The sequence below is a fragment of the Vidua chalybeata genome, chromosome 25, assembly GCF_026979565.1.
Source record: "Vidua chalybeata isolate OUT-0048 chromosome 25, bVidCha1 merged haplotype, whole genome shotgun sequence".
Classification (NCBI taxonomy): Eukaryota; Metazoa; Chordata; class Aves; order Passeriformes; family Viduidae; genus Vidua; species Vidua chalybeata.
This window is the reverse complement of record NC_071554.1, coordinates 2,465,075-2,483,919: the sequence shown is the minus strand read 5'-3', so window position 1 is coordinate 2,483,919 and position 18,845 is coordinate 2,465,075. Positions and strand designations below refer to the sequence as shown.

The following is an 18,845-nucleotide window of genomic DNA, read 5'->3' as shown; positions in this document are numbered from 1 at the left end:
ATTAATAGCTCTCTCCTGCACTGAAACCTTACTGAAGTCCTATTAATATTTCACAGCCACGCAGGTAAGTACCAAAGGTCAGAGTTTTACTGAGGTGTCCCACAAGATGAGGCAGCTCTTCCCCCGTGCCAGGGCTCAGCCGTGCCCCACTGGAGGGCGCAGTGCCGCAGCCTTTACCTTTCCTGTCCCCCAAAACCCTCTCGCACCTGCTCCTCTCCCAGTCACACGTGCAGGGCTGTACCAGGAAGCGAGGCAGGGCGCATGTGTGCAGCTCCTGAGCTCCTCAATCCTCTGGAATTCACACAGGAAACACGATGAGAATGGATCAAGGAAAAGCATTTATGACAAGTGAGAAGTTCTTCTTTGCCGTGTGTGGCTGGAGAGTGGGAGCCCTGATGGCTCTGTGCCTCCTGCAGCAGGCTCGAGGTACGTGCACACCTGAGTGTTACTTTTCTTTTCACTATATTGCTTTGTTGGTAGGAAGAGAGATAAATAAAGTGGAATATTCCATGGTAAAGAAGCGACAGTTTAAAATCTGTCTGTGGAAGGTGTCTTGTTGAGGGCTAGTGATGGACATGGTGATCTACTGGAAAAAATAGGGGCAGGAAAATATACAGGACAAAATATACAGGATATACAGACATGCAGCTCTGAATTCCTGGTAGGATCTGCCCTTGGAGGATTAGGATTGAATGAGAAGGTGGGACAGCTATGTCTGCCCTGTCCAGATAGTCAGGAGTTTGTGGGTTGTAAATCAGTGAAATTTAAGAACACAGGGAAAACCACTTGAAATTATAAAACAGATTGTTCACACAAAAACGAGTCCTAATTCTAAAAGCTGTTGAGATGAAGATGTTTTATGAAGGGTGAGGAAAATGTTGCATCACACCTGCTTCCAGAGCCAATTTCCAGCCTTTAATGAATGCCTCAACTTCGTGAGAACCAAGTGGTACTTCCTGTCCCCAAAGATTCACATAATTTTCCCTTTGACCAGGTCATGTTCAACTTCTCCCTCCTCAAAATGTGACACTGCTGTCAAAGGATTTTGCCATGATTTTGACCTGGGCTCCAGGGGAAGGCTCTCCCCCAGATGTAACCTACACTGTGAGGTATGAAAGGTAAGAGCTCCCAAACCATGTCTGATCAAAGGGCTGGCACAGAGACAACTACTGGGCATCTCTCCTGATTAATGACTGTCCTAATCATCAGTGACCTTCCACATGATCCATCTGGGAAGTGTTCCAAAGTCTGAGCACCACTTGCTCCCCACCCTCCCAAACCCTTCCTTCTCTTGCTCTATAAATCACGTGTTTAATATTTTGGTACGGTTGTTCCTTCCAGCCAGGATCGCCTGGACAAATGGATGAAAGTTCCTCACTGCAGAAACATCCCCAGATCCTTTTGCAATCTGACTTGTGCCCTCTCCAACCTCTACGTTAAAGTCCGGGCTCGGGTGAAGGCAGTTTGGGGACGGTCCCAGTCGCCGTGGGTGAAATCCCAGTTCAAGGATTACTACTCTGATGGTGAGTGCCTGCCAGGTGACAGCCTGGATGGAAGGACATTCCCACAGACAGACAGACCACACCCCACAGGTATCCAGGAGCTTTATGGATGGCAGAGACTTGAGTGAGCACAAACAGTAACAAGCTGGGATCATTTGAGGATGAATTTTGTAGTAAGTGTCAGAATTTGTTCATTGGTGTCCCAGCTGAATAAAGTGGCTCCAAGCTCTCTGGAGTGTTCTAGATAAAGAGGTGTCCTTTGCCTCCCTCTTATCACAAGATAACTGCTGGAAGTGAGGACCAGCCATGGAAAGTGTGAGTGCTGGAAGGTAAGAGCCAAGCCAGCCCCATTCTCACACCTGCTCACTCAATTGCAGTGGAACTGGCTCCCCCCGTGCTGACCCTGAATGTCAAGGACAATTCCATCCACGTCAGTGCCTCCTTCCCTCTGCCCACCTGTGTGGAGAACCTCACTTGGAAGTATGACTTGAACCTCTGGGAAGCAGGATCTGAAGACAAGGTCAGTACAAGTGGCTCTTTTTAGATGAAATGGAGGAACTGAAAGAGCTTCAAAGTTCTGGGCAGAGAGGGAGGGACTGAATCCAGGACCTGGAGGAAATGAACCAGCCAAACCAGAGCTAAACCAAAGCCAGAGACACTAAGTAGAAGTGTGTGTAAGCATCCTTATTTTTTTGGTAGTTCCCTATTTTTATCAGGAAGAGGAGGCTACACTACAGTCAGTCTAAAGATCTGAGGTTTGAAACACCCAGTCCAGGTGCCACTGGCAGCATTCCCTGGCAGAGCAGAGCCCAGCACAGCTGGAATTCCCACCTGGACCCATCAGCCCTGGGGGAGATGCCAGACATGGGGGTCACACAAGGGATCCATGGGCTAAGGTGATACAGAAACACCACCCCAGTAATGAGAGAATCACCTCTCCAATCCTCTGCTTTGTCTCTCAACAGAAGAAATATGAGGGTTACTTCAGGAAGGACACAGTGACCATCAACACCACTGCCCTCAGAGGCAATTACTGCTTCAGTGCCAGGGCTCTCTACGAAAGCATCAACTTGAAGCACAGCGAATTCTCCCAGCCCGTGTGTGTGCTGTTAAACCACAAAGGTATGGCCCTTCTCGGGAATGGATGTGGGAGACATCCAGTGGGATGAGGGCAAGGTAAAGATTTCCACTAAAAACAGGTTTTCACCACAAAAAATAAAAAAGCTTCCTAAGGGACTGGTTGGATTTTCTGTTGAGTTGTTCCTGGTTTCTGTAGAAATAGTTTCATTTTAAAAAGCCTGAAATGTTTTCTGAAAACTCTGAGTATTGTATGTCAGTGTAGAGCCCATAATTCCTATAAAAGTACCACTCACAAGAGATTATTTCTGTCTTTTTCATCAGCGCAGTGGAAGTTCCCACTTCTGGTTGTGATCCTTCTGTTTGTCCTCCCCATCTTTGTGGTCGGTCCCTTCATCTGCTGCCTGCTGAAACATGAGGCCAAGCAAAGGAAGATGCCTCAGGTTTTGGTATGCCAAATTCTGAGGTCCCCTCCTGACTCAGAGTCTTGCTGGTTTTCAGAGGGCAACTGGGGAGGAGTGGGGGATTCTGCACTTCTCAGTTTTACATTTGTAATTCCCATTTTTGAAATAACCTTTTTGACATCCAAACTTTTCTTTTGAAAGCATCGCAGGCTTACTGTCTCATTCCTTCTCCCTGGTAGAATTTCTCTCAATTTAAAGCTGCTGGACCAACCTTCCACTTGGAGCTCAGTGAAAAGGAATTCTGCAGTGATGATCTGAACTGCTCAGAGAAGCCAGTGCCTCAAAGGAGGACAAACAGAGCTTTAGGAGGACACCACCTGCCATGGATGGCTCCTTTGCCATCATCATCATCATCATCATCATCATCATCATCATCATCGTTATGGTCAGAGGATGAGGAGGAAGAAGACAGCAGCACTTTGATCCCATACAGTGAAGTGCCTCGGTATCCAAAGAGACGTCTCAGCTCTCAGCCATCCCCAGCAGCTCCGGGGGAAAGCAGCTTGGATTCAGGATCTGGAGGTCTCTCTGTGGCCAGTGGATCTGTGCTTGACCTCAGAGCCCTGGGTTTCACTCTCTTTGCAGAGGGGAAGGGTGAGATGGACACCTCGGGATCCCAGGCAAACGAGGAGCCATCCCTTTATCTCTGCTCCTCTTTGGAAAGAATCTCCCTCACTGAAGTGAGATTCCCAGCTGCCAGAGAGCAGGGGCAGGATGATGGAAACAGGGATGAGAAGCTGGGAATTACCTCCCTTCCCCCCCTGCTGGGGGGGATTTGTGCTGAACCCGATGAGCACAGGAAAGCTCCTCATTCCTCCAGGGAATACCAGAAATCCATCCTTGATCTGCAGCTCCAGTTGGACTCGAGATCCCAGGCCAGAGAGGATCCCAGCACGCAGCTGCTCATCCCCTTGTGGACACTGCAGGTGGCAGAGGATGAAGGCATTGCAAGTGACTCTGGCAGTGACAGTTTTACAGAAGGGACCCCGCCCGAGTCCACAGTGCTGAGTGACGCTTTTGAGACTTCAAACACAGAGGAAAAATGTGATCCAAAGTTGCAATTCCCAGGCTACAAGCACTCCCATTACTTGGGCAGGATCTAAAGTACCCAGCAGGTCTGGGGAGTGCCTGGGAAATGCTGGAGAGCTCCAGATATCCAAGATCCTTGAACAAGGACAAAAGCCTGATGTCTGGCCTGTCAAGGCAATGGCTTTAGGGACACAAAAGGTGCATTTTACTGTCCCTCTGATAAGGTGCTCAGGCTCTGGCACAACCTGAGCCAGCCAGGGTGAGGGAGGCAGGGACATCTGAGGGACCACCCAGCAAACAGGCACTGCCTGGGGGTCACCTGAGACTTCAGAACAAGGGAAGTGCTGCATGTGGGCTGTGAAAGGCAAAAGCACAACCCAGCCCTGGGTGGAAGCATCAGCTGGGGCCTGAAAACGCAATGGTGTGACTGCACGTGGATTTGGAGCAGATTTTGATCTGCTTTGTGTCACCTTTTCTTCCCTGTAAGTCCGGAGCTTGACTGGAAGTTCCTTACAGAGATATTCAGCAAGATCTGATTTTTTGTGGGATGAAAAGTTCTCCACCTCATCCTGCAGAAATCACCTTCAGTGTTCCAAAGTGTGCAGCATGTTTGTTTATTTATTTTTTTATTTTATATTTATTGAAGCTGAAATTCCTCCTGCTGTGCAGAATGTCTGAGAGCAATTATATTTTGATATAAATCTCCATGTGTACGTGGTTTTGTTTTCCAGAGCTACAAAGGGGAACTGCAGCTCATCCTGAAAAAAAATATTACCTTTAAAACAAGACTCCATCCTGGGCTGGTGGAATTCTGAGACTTCCCAGCCAGGTCACTCTGGTCACTAGAAAACCAGGACTGAACAAAGAATCACAGAATGGTTTGGTGGGAAGGGATCCTGAAGTTCATCCCACCCCACCTCTGCCATGGCAGGGACACCTCCCACTGTCCCAGGCTGCTCCAAGCCCTGTCCAGCCTGGCCTTGGGCACTGCCAGGGATCCAGGGGCAGCCACAGCTTCCCTGGGCACCCTGTGCCAGGGCCTGCCCACCCTCACAGGGAAGAATTTCAGTCCAGTATCTAATCTAGATCTCCTCTCTGGCAGTTTACAGCCATCACCTTTGTCCCATCACTTCATACCCTTGTAAAGGCTTTTTATACTCCAGTATCAAAAGGAGCCTTTGTGTAAAGGACTCACAGGAAAGCAAAGCATTAAAAGAAAGAGGGAAACACTCCCCAGCCATTCTCTGCATTCAGGGAGAGGGCTCAGATGAGGGGAGGGTGCTGATGGAGGGTATGAAAGCTGAAATCTTTTGAGAATTGGGGAAAAAAGAAGTAAGGGGTGATAGGAGGGACTGGGAACTGCTTGCAGCAAGATGTACTCGTTAAGGTCCTGAATTAAAGTCCAAAGGAAAGGTGGGGGAAAGGATTCACCAGCTGGACTATTCCTTTTTCCTCTGGAAAGTGTCCTTAGGTACATCTTGCATTGTTATCCCTCCAGTTCATTTAGAAAGACACAGATGATCCAAATATAATCAACACCCAATTTCTTGTGCAATCAAGGAAAACCCCCCAGGCTTTGACTTACAGGAAGCTCAGAAGTTGTGCAACCTCTACAAAATGATTTTGACATGTCCCAGCTCTGCAAACGCAGCCTGGGATCCGTTCTTGTCTTGTCCAGGGAACTGAGGGACAGGCTGCAGGCCAGGTGAGCTGCACAGCTGGTGGCAGCATCCAACTCCTCATTTCCTTTCAGCAGGGCTTGAGAGCAGTTTTCCTCTGCAGAAGGGTCAGTCATGGCCAGAGCACAGTGCTCCCTCTCCCAGAGCAGCTGCTCCCGGTCTTATCACAGCATCAGGGAATCATTTCCTTAGGAAAACACCTTGGAGATCATCGAGTCCAACTGGGAACCCACCTTGTGCCCACATCCACACATGGAGGGCTCATGCCCAGCACTCACCAGGTTTGCTGCAGTCTCCACACACTGTGACGACATCAAAAGTTTGAGAGAGTTTGGAAGACAGAATCCTAATTTTAAACTTGAAAGTCGAGATTTGGACATCTTCAGGTCCCCAAAGATTCAGAGAGGTGTTTACTGGGCTATTCAAAAGGTGACACCTTGCTAGAAATAAGGGCAGAGGTAAAGTCTGAAGTTCTATTCTCAGAACTGAAGGCTCAGGTGCACGCCAAGGTCCCTCAGCTCTGCCCCATCACCCAGCAGGAGCATGAGGGAAGGAAAATGGTTGTTCAGGAAACACCCTAACAAACAGCTGTACTTAATTAGACACTGGTGGACAGGTGTGTCTGGTTTAACAAACCTGAGGTCTCTGCCTTTGTCCAGGTGAGCTGAGAAAGACCAAGTGCCAGTGATGCACCATGGCAGGGTTGGAAGCACAGAGCCTTTCCACACCCAAGCACGGAACAGAAACAGCATCAGGAACAGGAAATCCACAGATGAGGAGAGAAGCAGAAGGGGTTTGTGAATTCTATCACATGTTTGGCCACAAGGATAGAGCAGTGAAATCAACATTCAGCTTCAGAAGCACACAGGGTTTGTATTTTGAAATGTAATAATACCTTAAAAGCTGAACACATTATGGAAAAGGGACTGTATCCCTTTCTTCTTGTCCACACAATCTCCCAGTTCTTATCACGTGGATTCAGTAACAGAACTTTACATGTAAACAGCCACAAAAATAAACATTGTAGGTGTACAATAGTCTCTGTGGAGCTGTGGGACAGCAGGTGCTCCTCCTGTGGAACAGCCACCACTCTTCTACCTCTTGCCCACATCAGGTGAAAAAAACCCCAGTGCTCTGGCTGATTTTCATTCTAAGAAAGTATTCAGAAGTAATTTTGAAGGAAATAGGTGCATTGCTTCCAGCAGGTATTAAACCAACTAGCTGCATAGCACTAAGTTTTAATGTCTAGAGTTGTAACAAGCTCAAGTTACCCGACCAGAAAAGCAAACCTCAAACCCCAGGAACCTCAGGGAGGGCTTTCAGGCAGGAAGCTCTCAGCAAAAAGGTATTTGGCTCTTTTTCAGGAGCTGGGGATTTTCTCAGCCTCTGGCTCGTGCACCTTTGTACAGTCAGGTGTGCACTGCAGGGGAGAGGTGCTCCTGCTGTCACTCCGCGGTGTCACACATGCGCAGGGCTCCGAGCACCTGGGAGCTCAGAGCCCAAGGAAGGCAGGACAGGAGCTCTGCTCTGTTACTGAGCAACAAATCCAGCCTGGCCTGGCAAGAAAGAATTCAGCCAAAAGGTGATTCACCTGCACACAGGAGCAGCTGCCTGCTCTCTCAGCCCAGCCCGCAGAGTCATTCATGAAGGGATTTCTGATCGTCCTGGCTGGAGTTTCAGTGGTCGGTAAGTCCTGAGCTCTGCTCTGCTCTCGCTGATCGTGGGATTCTCTTTGAACCTGGAGTCTGCACTTCACTCCTGTTTCCTGAACTATCACCTAGAGAACGAGCTGTTGTCCGAGTTCTCTTCTGTGTCGATCTCTCCTCCTAGTAACTCCCATATGTGGCTGGTATGCTCAAGGGATTAGTAGGGAGAGGGAAAGATCCCTTTACTTCAAAGGGTTTGTCACTGTGCTATGACCCAAATCCTCCAGGAGTGAAGGATATTCATTGGTATCAGGGGTTTTGGATCAGTCTCCTCATGTCTTAAGCAAAGGCACAAGTGAATACAAGAACAGTCCTGATTTTAAAGGAGGCACAAATAATGTAATCTTAAATGAGGGAGTCATCATAGAGTGGTTGGGTTGGAAGGGACTTAAAGCTCATCTCATCCCACCCCTGCCATGGGCAGGGACACCTTCCACTGTCTCAGGCTGCTCCAAGCCCTGTTCAGCCTGGCCTTGGACACTTCCAGAGATGGGGCAGTCACAGCTGCTCTGGGCACCCTGTGCCAGGGCCTGCCCACCCTCCCAGGGAACAATTTCTCCCTGATATCTAATGTAGATCTACCCTCTAAAAGCCATTTAATCCTACTCCAGATGTGACAAGCTCACTGGTGGGTGAATGAAGGATAAACCTGCTCTTTCCAGACAGCTTTTCAGCATTCAGCCGTGTCATTCACCTGCTCCTGCCTGGGATCTCACCCTGTGAAACTCCTCAGCCCAAGGGACTGTCACACTGTGAAATATCCTGGTTTTCCCCTGCCCACACTTGACTGTGCTTGTGTTATGCTGCTTTGCATAACAGTGTTCTAGCATGGATAAATGCGGGAAGACAGAGATCTCCTACTCCTGATAAGATCAGGGTATTTGTGACTCAAGTTTTCAGGGTGCTCAGGGAATTCCACTCCTTCATACCCACACTGCTGCCTCCTGCCGAGCCTGGGATGAGCAGAGGCAAATGTGGAGCTGCAGATGAAGTCAGGACAAAATCTGGAGTAGCCAGCAGCTCGTTTCTGCACCACTTCTCTGCCCAAATGCCACACACAGGACTGAGATGAGATCTGTGCCCTTCTGCCTAACCCTCCTCCATTCAGCCAGGAGTTTGAGCTGCTCACACTCAGTTCTGGTCCAGGGGGGAGAGCTTGGAGCGAGGATCCAGATGGGATTTAGTCTCTGTTTGATGCGATCTTGTCCAAGTCAGCCCCATTCCAGTGCTCAGTTTGCCCATCTGTGCTATTTTCATCTGCTCACCTCACTTTTTCACCAGGGGTCTCATTGTTCACTGCAGGCTGAAACCCTCACATGCCCCAGGTGTTTATCAGTGCCACAAACCAAGAGCTGAATAATGTATAAATTATTTACCTTTGAGGGTCTGCCTATAATCTGAATTCAGAGTTTATAAATCCTGAAGTTAGAAACTCTTATGGATCAGCCTTAGGAAAATTTTGCACTGTGTTTTCTCATGACAAGAAAGAGAGACACAAAATCCTCGAGGACTTTTCTGCAGCACCTCAGAGCTGCAGGAGGGCCACGGTGGGGTCGTACTGTCCAGGGACATGTTTGCAGGAACATGTGACATTCCTGACCCCGAAGGAAGAGCAGCAGGGCTCGGGAAGCAGGGAGCTGGCTGAGCTGTTTGCTGTCACCCGGCACACCCAGGCCAGAGTCCAGATACCCAGTGTCACTCTGTACAGGCACTTTCCATCCAATAGGACATGGAGCACGGGAGGAGAATGGGGCCACATCTTCAGGAGGTGACACTGAGCTCTGCAGGTCACTTCCTTGAGCAGGGGCAGAAAGCAGAGATATCCACAGACCTGAAAGCAGGTTATTGGCCTTATTTTATCACCCATTTAACAGTGCTTAAAGAAACCCAACTAGAAAATCAAGGATTCTCTTTCTGACTAGAGTTTTTGAGGCTTTTCTGTATAAATTCCTGACTTACATTTCTTTGGGATGAGTCAGTTGTCTGCAAGAGTGTGATGTGAACACAGTTTGAAGCCTTGTTCTGCTCAAGCTCCTTCTTTTCAACCCAGGTTTATCAAAATACCACAAGATCCATTTTCATCTGAGGGCTGAGATGTCAGAAGGTGCTTTTTAATACCCGTTTCTCTGCTTCTTCAGGCATTGTGGCTACAGAGAGATCATCATGTCTGAAACGTGCAGAGTTTTCTTCCACGAACTTTGAGAACATCCTGACGTGGGAAACAGAGGCAGATATTCCCCCTGGCACTGTGTTTGATGTCCAGTACAAACAGTATGTGAAGTTTGCTTCTTTTGGGCTGTTCTTAGGGGTTGCAGAGAGTGAAGGGCCAAGAGAGAAAAGTTGATTTTGCTGTTTCTCCTGCCTGTATTATGATTCTGCTCAGAGGAGAACTCAGTGAGGGACAGGATTATTCAAAGTGGGAGATGATGCTCATTTAAGCAAATATTTCACATCTTGGGTTGCTTTGCTCCATTACTGAGCTATTCTTGCCTTCAGCAATTTCCTTCTCTCTACTCTGTTTTCTTCCAGTCCTGTTCAACCAAACGACCCCAAACCCTTGTTTTGTCCTCAGGTATGGGGAGAAATCCTGGCTCACCAAGCATGAGTGCCAGAGCATCACCCAGCTCTTCTGCAACCTCAGCAGGGAGACAGAGAACTTCACGGAGCATTTCTATGGGCGGGTGAGGGCGCGGGGCTGCTCCTCCAGCTGGCTGCGCTCGGAGCGCTTCGAGCCCCGCAAGGAGAGTAGGTACCACCAAAGCAACCCTGCTTCCTGCCACCTGCAGGGCAGCATTTCCTCACACTTCAGTCTTGCAAGGCTGTGCTTGGTGGGGGAGCTGAAGGTATTTTGGGCAGGGAGGTGAGTGAGAACCGGGCAGGGCCTCAGCTGAGAGCTGAGTAATGTGTTACTCTTCCAGCCAGAGCTCTCAGAGAACATATCACACCGGAGATAGCTCTGCTACCCGAATGGCATAAAATTAGCAGGATGGCTTCTGAGGTAGTGTTGGAAACAGAAAAAGGTTTAATAAAAGGTAAAATAACAAAGCTCTTACAGAGGAAAACCGGGCCAGGGGCAAGAGGTTCTTAATCCTGCTAAAACACCCCACAAAAGTGATTATTTCCTTTGTTCTCTTCTCTGTCCGGTGAATTACCTAGGCAGGACCTCTTGGCCTTTGTCCACTTGGCAGCCTCAGATCTGAGGTGAAGTCCCAAAGAGCCTATGAGGTGTCTTTGTACTTAATTTGGGAGAGAAACTGCTGGGCTTTCTGCCTTTTTAAGCAGACAAAGAAGAATTTGGTCACTCGGTCAACAGGGGGCACATTCCTACAGTGTCACAGTGGGGTCAGAGGAGAAAGGAAAAGCCAGGTGTGATGGAAGGGAGAGCTGCTGGAGAGAGGAATAGAGAAATGAGTAAGGGACACGATGGGCAACCTGAGGACAGCAAGTCCCAGCAGCTGTGAAATGGGAACACTGGGATAAGCATCCATTCCAGTGGATATTTGGTGTCCCAGCCCCAAAGTGAGCCCCACTGCAGACACAGCGCAGCCTTTGGGGACCTCAATGGCTCTGTGGCTAAAAATTCCCACTGAAAAATCACCAAGAATAATTCAAGGTGACATCAGCAGCCAATGGTTGTGAAGAGCCTTCAGACCTTGGCACCAAAAAGCTGTGAAAACTTGGATTAAAGCCCTTTTCAGTGCTGAGTGTAGCGTGTGCCTGTCACCAGAGATAAGTGCAGGCACAAAAGCCCTGTAAGTCTGGTGTAGGATGGGAATTGGGATTTGGGCAGCTGTTACCTGAGTACCTGTGGTGGGATTTCACCCCTCACACATGAAGGAGGATATCCTGCACAGGGACGGGGAACAGGGAGCTGGAAAAGCCTGGGATGAGAATTCCTGGGAACACTGAAGGTACAAACTCCAAACCACCTCTGTCTGCAGTGGCCTGACTCCTGCCATGCTCATACAGCTCAGACACCTTTTTGTAGAAACAGAAAGAACAATTTCCGCGAGTCTGGGGTGTGGTTAAGATATCAGATGGTGTTAACACAGCTGACACTGCCTGTTGTGCCTTTCCCAGCCATTATAGGGGCCCCACAAGTGGAATACATTCCCTATGTCCGCTCCATAAAGTTCCTGATCCGGCCCCCCCTGACCCCCCTGCGGGGTGAGGACGAGCAGCAGCTCACTGTGGAGGACATTTACAGCAAATTTGGGGCTGTGGATTATCACCTGACAATATTCAACCAGAGGACACACCAGCAGGTAAAGCACAACCTCGGGCACTGGGATGCTGCTGTAAATCCCATTTCAGATGAGCTGGAGAAGGATCTCAGTTTACACAGGATGGGGGAGATTTCTGATGTACAAGGGAAAGTCTTGGAGTCTTTGATTCTCAGGACAACAGGAACTTTAAGCTTTCTTCTTAAATTCTGGGGAAAGAAGGACTTTCCAAGAGTGCTGTATAACTAGCCAAAAGTAAAACCATTGGTGACTAAAAATTACTTAAGTAGTTCAAGTCTTAAGAAACTGAAATGCAGAATTAAATACAGAAATAATGGAAAACAAAATAATATAAATATGATTCAGGAAAAATCAGAGTTCTATACATACAGAATAATTCAAACCCTGTAAGACCTCATTAGTAAATAATATTTTATGCTGAATTTTGCAATCTGAATTGAAGAAAATTTCATCTTGCCCAAATACAGATCTTACCTTTCTTTTTAACAGTGGACAAAGACTGAGCACAACAAAGAATTTGTAGTTTCCAACTTGGACCCAGACACTGAATACAACGGGACGGTTTATATCTGTCTGCTCCAGAGAAGGAGCAAACCTCAGGTGTTTTGGGTCAAAACACTGGCAGGTGAGGCTCTCAACTCTGCTGAAAGTTGAAAAGTCCAGCTGAGATATTGGATACACAAAATGCACTGATTTTCAGCATGGAAATTTTTAATAATTTAAAAATTCATTCCTGTGAGACTAAACCTGTGACATCACCTAGCTAATTGTAACATTTTTCTAATCCAGCTTTTTTCCCACTTATTCTTTCCCCAGACAAGACGTGGATTCTCTACTGTCTGGTGGCCCTGGCGTTCTGTGCCGGGTTGGTTTTTGCTGCCACTGCTTATGTGATCTACAAATACATCAAACAGCGCAGTGCCCAGCCCAGGGCCTTGGTGAGTGCCCTCAGCCACCAGAGCTCAGCTTGGAAATCACAGAATCACCCCTGCCTGGGGCTGGAAGGGACCTGAAAGGTCATTTAGTCCATGCCCTGAATGGGGCCCACACCTGCCACTGTCCCAGGCTGCTCCAAGCCCTGACCAGCCTGGCCTTGGAGGATCCAGGGGCAGCCAGAGCTGCTCTGTGCCAGACCCTCAGCACTCTCTGACAAAGCATTTCTCCCTAGTACCCAATCTAACCCACCCTCCTTCATTTAAAGGGTTAAGGAGCTTGGTCTAGGCAATCACTGCAGCTTACTGATACTTTTTAGGATGTTCAGAACCTGCCCCAACCTGAGCCCCTCGGGTTAGGCAGCTAAACCTGAGGCATCCTAAATCCCCTGTTCCCCTTGAAACCCTGGGATTCTCACCTATCCCTCATCTCCCACAGCAAGAACTGGGTTTTCATGCTAATGAGCTCAAGGATTTTCATGCTATTTCCCTGCTGCAAGGCTTAGGCCAAATCTTGCATAAGTGAAAGCAGGAGATTTTCTTCCTCATATTTCAAGACTGCTCAGTTGATACACATTGAGAAATGTCTATATTCCTGTGAATGGTCATTCTCCAGGAGAAAAAAAAAAAAAAGCAGAGTTCTTTTGTCAGCAGAGCAGATCCCTGGTGGTTGTTACTGCATTTCACTGACACTTCTCCAAAGAAAATGTTAGAATAACTAAAGCAAACCTTCAAGGTCTCACAGCTTCTTGTTATTAACTTGTGCTTTTTTATCTATTCCACCAGGACTTCAGAGGGATTCCATCGTTCCAGCCTCTCACACTGACAGTGGAGCACATCATAAAGCCCCTCAGCTTATCCAAACCTTCCCCTTTCATCCCTGAAGTGCAGCTGGCCCAGATGAGCCAGCATTTGGACTGGGCCCTGGAGCCACCACGGCCTTCCTGTCCCTACCAGCAGCAGGTGGGTGTTGCAGCATTGCAGCTGCCCCCTCAGCCCTCCCAGGTGGAAATCCCAGCTCCCATCACAGCTTACACTCCTCAGAGAGCTGAGCAGAGCATTGCTGCTGCCACAGGCAGCTCCAGCCTGGCCCTGACCTATGGGCTGTGCGTGGAGGGCACGGACGGGAGCTCACAGCCCGAACAAAGGCTGAAAGAAGCTTCTCCAGATCGTTCTGAGGATGGAGAGCTGCGAACCCATGGGCTGGGAAAGAGCTGCAGCCACTGGGGTTACAAAGAGCAGCAGCCAAAGGTGACCCTGTGGAAGAGCAGAGACAGACTGGAGTCAGTCGTGATCCAGGGGAGCCCTGGGCAGACCCAGCTGCTGCTGCAGAGTGAGGGGCTGGAAGATCCAGAGCGTGTGTCCCAGCTGTCCCTGTCTCTGCTGGAACAGGGAGGATGCTACAGACAACAGGCAGAGCTGCCCCTGCTGCTGCCTGCAGGGACAGCTGCCCCAGCCTATGTTGCAGAGGAGGAGCTGCTGGCACCTCTGTCAGCAGCCGTGCTGCTCTCAGTCCGGACTGGGAACGACTTCCCCCGAGAGAAGCACGGGGAGCAGTGGGTGCTGCCAGGGCCATTCCCACATCCTGCAGACAGAGTGCAGCTCCCAGAGACTGCAGCCATGGAAATGTTCCCAGCAGCAAAGGAGCTGGGCTGCACAGAGCTGAGCGTGTCCCCAGGCAGCAGCCCAGGCCGGGACAGGGGCACTCCTCTCACCATGCTCTTCAAAGATTTGGACTTGAAAGTGCAGTGGGATGAGGAAGAGAACACAGAATTTTATTAGGATGACTTAATGGTATTTAAATCCAGATGATGTTTTCTTGCATGAAACAGAAGCAATGCAAAACCACAGCTGATCCTGGCTGCATTAACACAGCTCAGGGCTGTCAGACTGTTCCATTGTGGAGTTTGGTGCCTTTACTGATAGAAGTGCTCCTTGTTACACTGCCATACTGTACCTTCACACTTAAACAGCAGGTCTTTATTTCTTGCATATTCTCAAATTTATTATGAATTGGATTACTTTAAAAGATCAGTTAAGATTCAGTTTCCCATCCCAGATTCAGTTTACTTAAAATTTGGCAAAATTCACAACAGAAACTGTTATTTACTCTTTTCCAACACCCAAGATAGAGGGCTAAGATGTAACTCCCTTTGAAGAAATTCAGGTATGCAAACCTAGAAGTAAAAGTAAAAGATGTAAATAGCTACTGGTGTTCTACACTTGGATAAATGACTTGGAAAAGAGTATTCCACTTTTCTGGAATGGACTTTGCCTTTAAAGGAGTCCTTGAAACTGGGTAACAGCTCCTGATGCAGCAGTTCTGTGAAATGTGTCCCTGTCCCCTGTGGTTTTTAATATTTGTACAAAGATAAAGCCTTTTTTAATACCTGTACAAAGATAAAGCCTTTTTCATCTCAGCAACAGATTAATGCAGCCTTGGCCCAGTTCTGAGCTTTCTCAGCTGCTGCTCCTTTCTTTCTCTGCAGTAGTCACACATTCTCTTCCTCCCCTGAGATCCCCACGGATGAAGCACCTGGGATCACATTCCAGGCAAGCAGGGATGTGAGGATTTGCAGCATTCCCAGTTCAACCCTCAATCTCAATTTATCCCAATCCCAATCCATGCGCTCAGTAATGCACAAAGGAGACCAGGGAGGTCTGGAGCTCTCCCTGCCCATGAGGAACCTGCTCCATGTTCCTGGCACGTCCTCCAGAGCTGCCATGACCATTTTTTGGGAGTCAAAATCCTTGGAGCACTCGGACCTCCACCAAAAGGAAGCTAAATTCTAATTCAGGGGCCAGAGGAGGTGATTAGTTTTCATTCAGAGGAAAGCACAGTTCAGCCTGTTCATTTCCACTGCTGTGGTGAAAAAGATGTGTCTGAGGACACTGGTTTTAGAGAAGTGAAAGCATTTACAGGAATAAGCAAGGTTTGACTGGTATGGGGAAGTATTTACTCAAAGAGACCGATGATGACCAGAGGTAAATGCAGCTGCTGCCACTCCAAGTGCACTTGGGGCTTTTCTCAGCCCATGAAAGCTGAAGCTAAAGGTTAAATTCCACTTGCTTTGGTGTGATTTTGCAAATAAGCCATAGGCTCATGAAGTGAAGATTTTTGATGATTCAACCCAGGATTAAAGGAATAGTCTTAGAAACTTTACAGGCCAAGGTTCAGCTCTGAGCTCCAGCACCAACAACTGCTGAAGGACCACAGCCCTGTGAGGCCAAAAGGTCAAAATTCCAAGTGTGCTGAAGAAGTGTGAGTGTATCAAAGATTGAAATACATGCATGGCTTGGGCAGTGACCAGCAGGACATTCCCAGGGAGCTCCCTCCATACCATTCACTACCAAAGGGTTTGTGGAATGTCCTTTGATCTGTTTCCTGTACTCTGTGCCCCAAAAAACAACACACAGAGAAATGCTGCAGCTCCTGGAGTTGTTCCCAAGGACTGGGAGACCCCAGGGGTAACAATTTCTTTCCCACTAAGCCCCCCCTGGAGATCCATTTAAAGCCAGTGATGCCAATTACCTTATTCAGAGTTGCCTGTGAGGTGCATAACTTGTGTCAACAACATTCCCAGTGATGCTACCCAGGGAATAATCAACATTTTAGGCTGTGTTGTGAAACACAACCCCCAGCACAGGATGAGTATGGGCAGAGTTGTCTGGAAGGGGTGAGGGCCTTGGGAGAGCATTTGAATCTGCTGCTAAAATTATGTTATTTTCTATTTTAAAAGCCCTTCCAAATCCCTCTGCAGAACCCCTGCCACAGGGTCTGATCATGCCCAGATTGTAATAAATGTGTCATCCTGCTGGAGGACAGGTGGGAACTGAGGAGAGTCTGGGAATGGATTTTTAGAATGCACACAGGGGCCTAAAGATGTAAAGTGTCCCCAGGCTGGGACATCCACCTCTCCTTCAGGCCCTTAAGTACCTTCAGGGCTGCATTACCCCTGCCTGAACAAAAGGCAGGAATGATTGCAGCCCCAGCCCATCCTCTCTGTTCCACCCTCCCAGCAGCTGCAATGCCCAGGGATCACAGGCAGGAGAGCCCTGTCCTACTGCAATAGCCTCACCTTCCTGCTTTCGTCATGGCTTAGTCAATATTGATCTTTGAGGCCTGGATCTTCTGAACAGAGAGAAACTGATTCTTGTCTCATGAGTCACCTCCTAAATTTAACACACAGATCATCCCTTCTCAAGCTATTTCTCTTTGGAAAAGCTTGGAAAGAAATGTTGATGCTGCTGAATTTTATTGGAGCAAGGAACATGTCACCCCTGCTGACCTCACTGCTTCCCTCTGCTCAGAACCAATTTTGTCAAACAGCTGCTCCAGGACCTCCTTAACTCCATCTCCTTCTGTGTAGGAACATTTCCAGATAAACAGCAGGATTTCAACGTTGCTCCAAAGGTCTCCCCATGCAAGCCATCTGTGCCCAACAATGCTCTCCCCCTCAGCCATGCTGGCTGATAGCAGCTCTGACAGCTCTGGGCAATAAAAGCTGGAGGTGCCTTGCCGCAGGGAGCGTGTGTCCCCAGCAGATGTCACACCGGTGACAGGTGAGCGCTGCAGCTCAGTTGTCACAAGGACAGCAGAGGAGCAGGTGGCAGCTGTAACCCTAGAGCAAAGCACTGCTCTTTGTCTTCGCAGCTAAATCTGGGAGCTGGCACTCGCTCACTCCCCGAGCAGCCCCGCTGGAAGCTCAGCAGGGATCCTTGCCCAGGGATGAGCACTCTGCAAGCCAAGGATCCCATTCCCCCTCCCTGTTTGTTCCTTTATTTTGGCACTGGAGGGTGTTTGAACACCATGAAAAATCACTGGCAAGTTTTTAACAAGTTCTGGGAGGAAAATCTTACATGAGGGACAAAAGGAAAGCTCCAGATTCTGCAGACAGGATGAAGGAGAGCTCACAGAATCTCAGAATATCCTGAACTGGAAGGGATCACAGGGATCACCAAGTTCAACCCCTGGCCCCTCACAGACCCCCCAACAATCCCACCTTGTGCTGAGAGCACTGTCCAAACACTCCTGGAGCTCTGGCAGCCCTGGGCTGTGCCCATTCCCTGGGGAGCCTGGGCAGTGCCCAGCACTATCTGGGGGAAGAACCTTTCCCTAAATCCAACCTAAACCACCCTGAACCAGGTCCAGGCATTCCCTCATTTCTGTCCCTGCTCACAGTGACCAAAGATCAGTGCCTGCCCGTCTAAATAAAATAAATTTTATAACAGAGGGTTGATATTGACAAAATTAATGAAATTATTAATTTGAAGCAGAATAGATGATAATTACACATTACTTCTCGTAATACAAAATTCAGGGAAGCACTCAAGTGGCCATGGATTCAAAGCCAATGAAAGGGGAGTGCTCCTTCCCTTTGTCAGCTCAGCTCACCCCAAAGTGCTTCAGACATGCCAGCCCAGTCCTTCCTGTTTATTGCTCTCCCAGGAATGTCACAAACACAGCCACCAAAGGAACTTCACACCTGAACTCCTGGGAGTTCTGGTGCTGATCCTGCTCAGTTCCTTCTTGGTTTGGATGGTGAAGCAAGTAAAGCTCCTAGAAACGGCTCCTACTGGTATTGTGCTAGATTTGATGGTGGAATTCATTCCCACAGTGTACCACAAGAAGCATCACCTGCTCCTCACATTGCTGGGAAGGGTTTTCCCCGCATGCTGGAACTGCAGGACCACCTCAAATAAATGGAAAATCAGCAATCTCTGTTCTCTGACCCTGCCCCAAACTCTCAGACACCACCATGGGCTGCTGGATGCACAAAGCTCCCCTGCTCTGAGGCACCAAGCCTTTGTTTGCTGGAAAAAGGAACTAAAACAGTCACAGCCCACCAAAACCTGGGGCTCCTGGTGTAATCAGACACTGCCAGGATTTGCCTGGAGTTGGCATTCACTAAAGAGATGTCAAAGCAAATGACATCACTCTGTTAGGCAGCAATGGCAAGGTTACCCCAAGGGCCATTCCTGGACAGGGTTAAAATATTCATAATTCAGTTTAGATGCTTTGTGAGCTTCTCTCCTTAGAGGGCAGAGCGTACTCCAGTGCTCTGGGTTTGGAGGCACCTGTCCCTCCTCAGATCATTTGGCAGAGGCAGTGATTTGGTGGATTGGAGGGTGCTGGGTGGGCACTGCAGTGAGCAGTGAGTGTCCCAGCCAGGCCATCCCCATTGTCCAGGGAGGGCCTGGCAGGGCTATAT

General features: G+C 48.6%; 3 protein-coding genes across 5 annotated transcripts in view; 2 read left to right on the top strand and 1 right to left on the bottom strand.

Annotated features, from left to right (window-relative positions):
- Window positions 1–18,845, bottom strand: part of GRHL3 (grainyhead like transcription factor 3) — a 103,560-nt gene that overhangs the window by 52,971 nt on the left and 31,744 nt on the right. The gene's annotated exons all lie outside the window — the stretch shown is intronic.
- On the top strand, window positions 315–4,503 carry IFNLR1 (interferon lambda receptor 1). The gene is made up of 7 exons (XM_053964801.1): window positions 315–426; window positions 995–1,118; window positions 1,342–1,523; window positions 1,880–2,022; window positions 2,468–2,624; window positions 2,904–3,028; window positions 3,223–4,503. Exons 1-7 carry the CDS (start codon window positions 315–317, stop codon window positions 4,144–4,146), a joined length of 1,767 nt encoding a protein of 588 aa, XP_053820776.1. The 3' UTR covers window positions 4,147–4,503.
- On the top strand, window positions 7,306–15,020 carry IL22RA1 (interleukin 22 receptor subunit alpha 1). Its single transcript, XM_053964800.1, has 7 exons — window positions 7,306–7,437; window positions 9,596–9,728; window positions 10,030–10,202; window positions 11,538–11,722; window positions 12,191–12,326; window positions 12,518–12,639; window positions 13,420–15,020. Exons 1-7 carry the CDS (start codon window positions 7,395–7,397, stop codon window positions 14,413–14,415), a joined length of 1,788 nt encoding a protein of 595 aa, XP_053820775.1. The 5' UTR covers window positions 7,306–7,394; the 3' UTR covers window positions 14,416–15,020.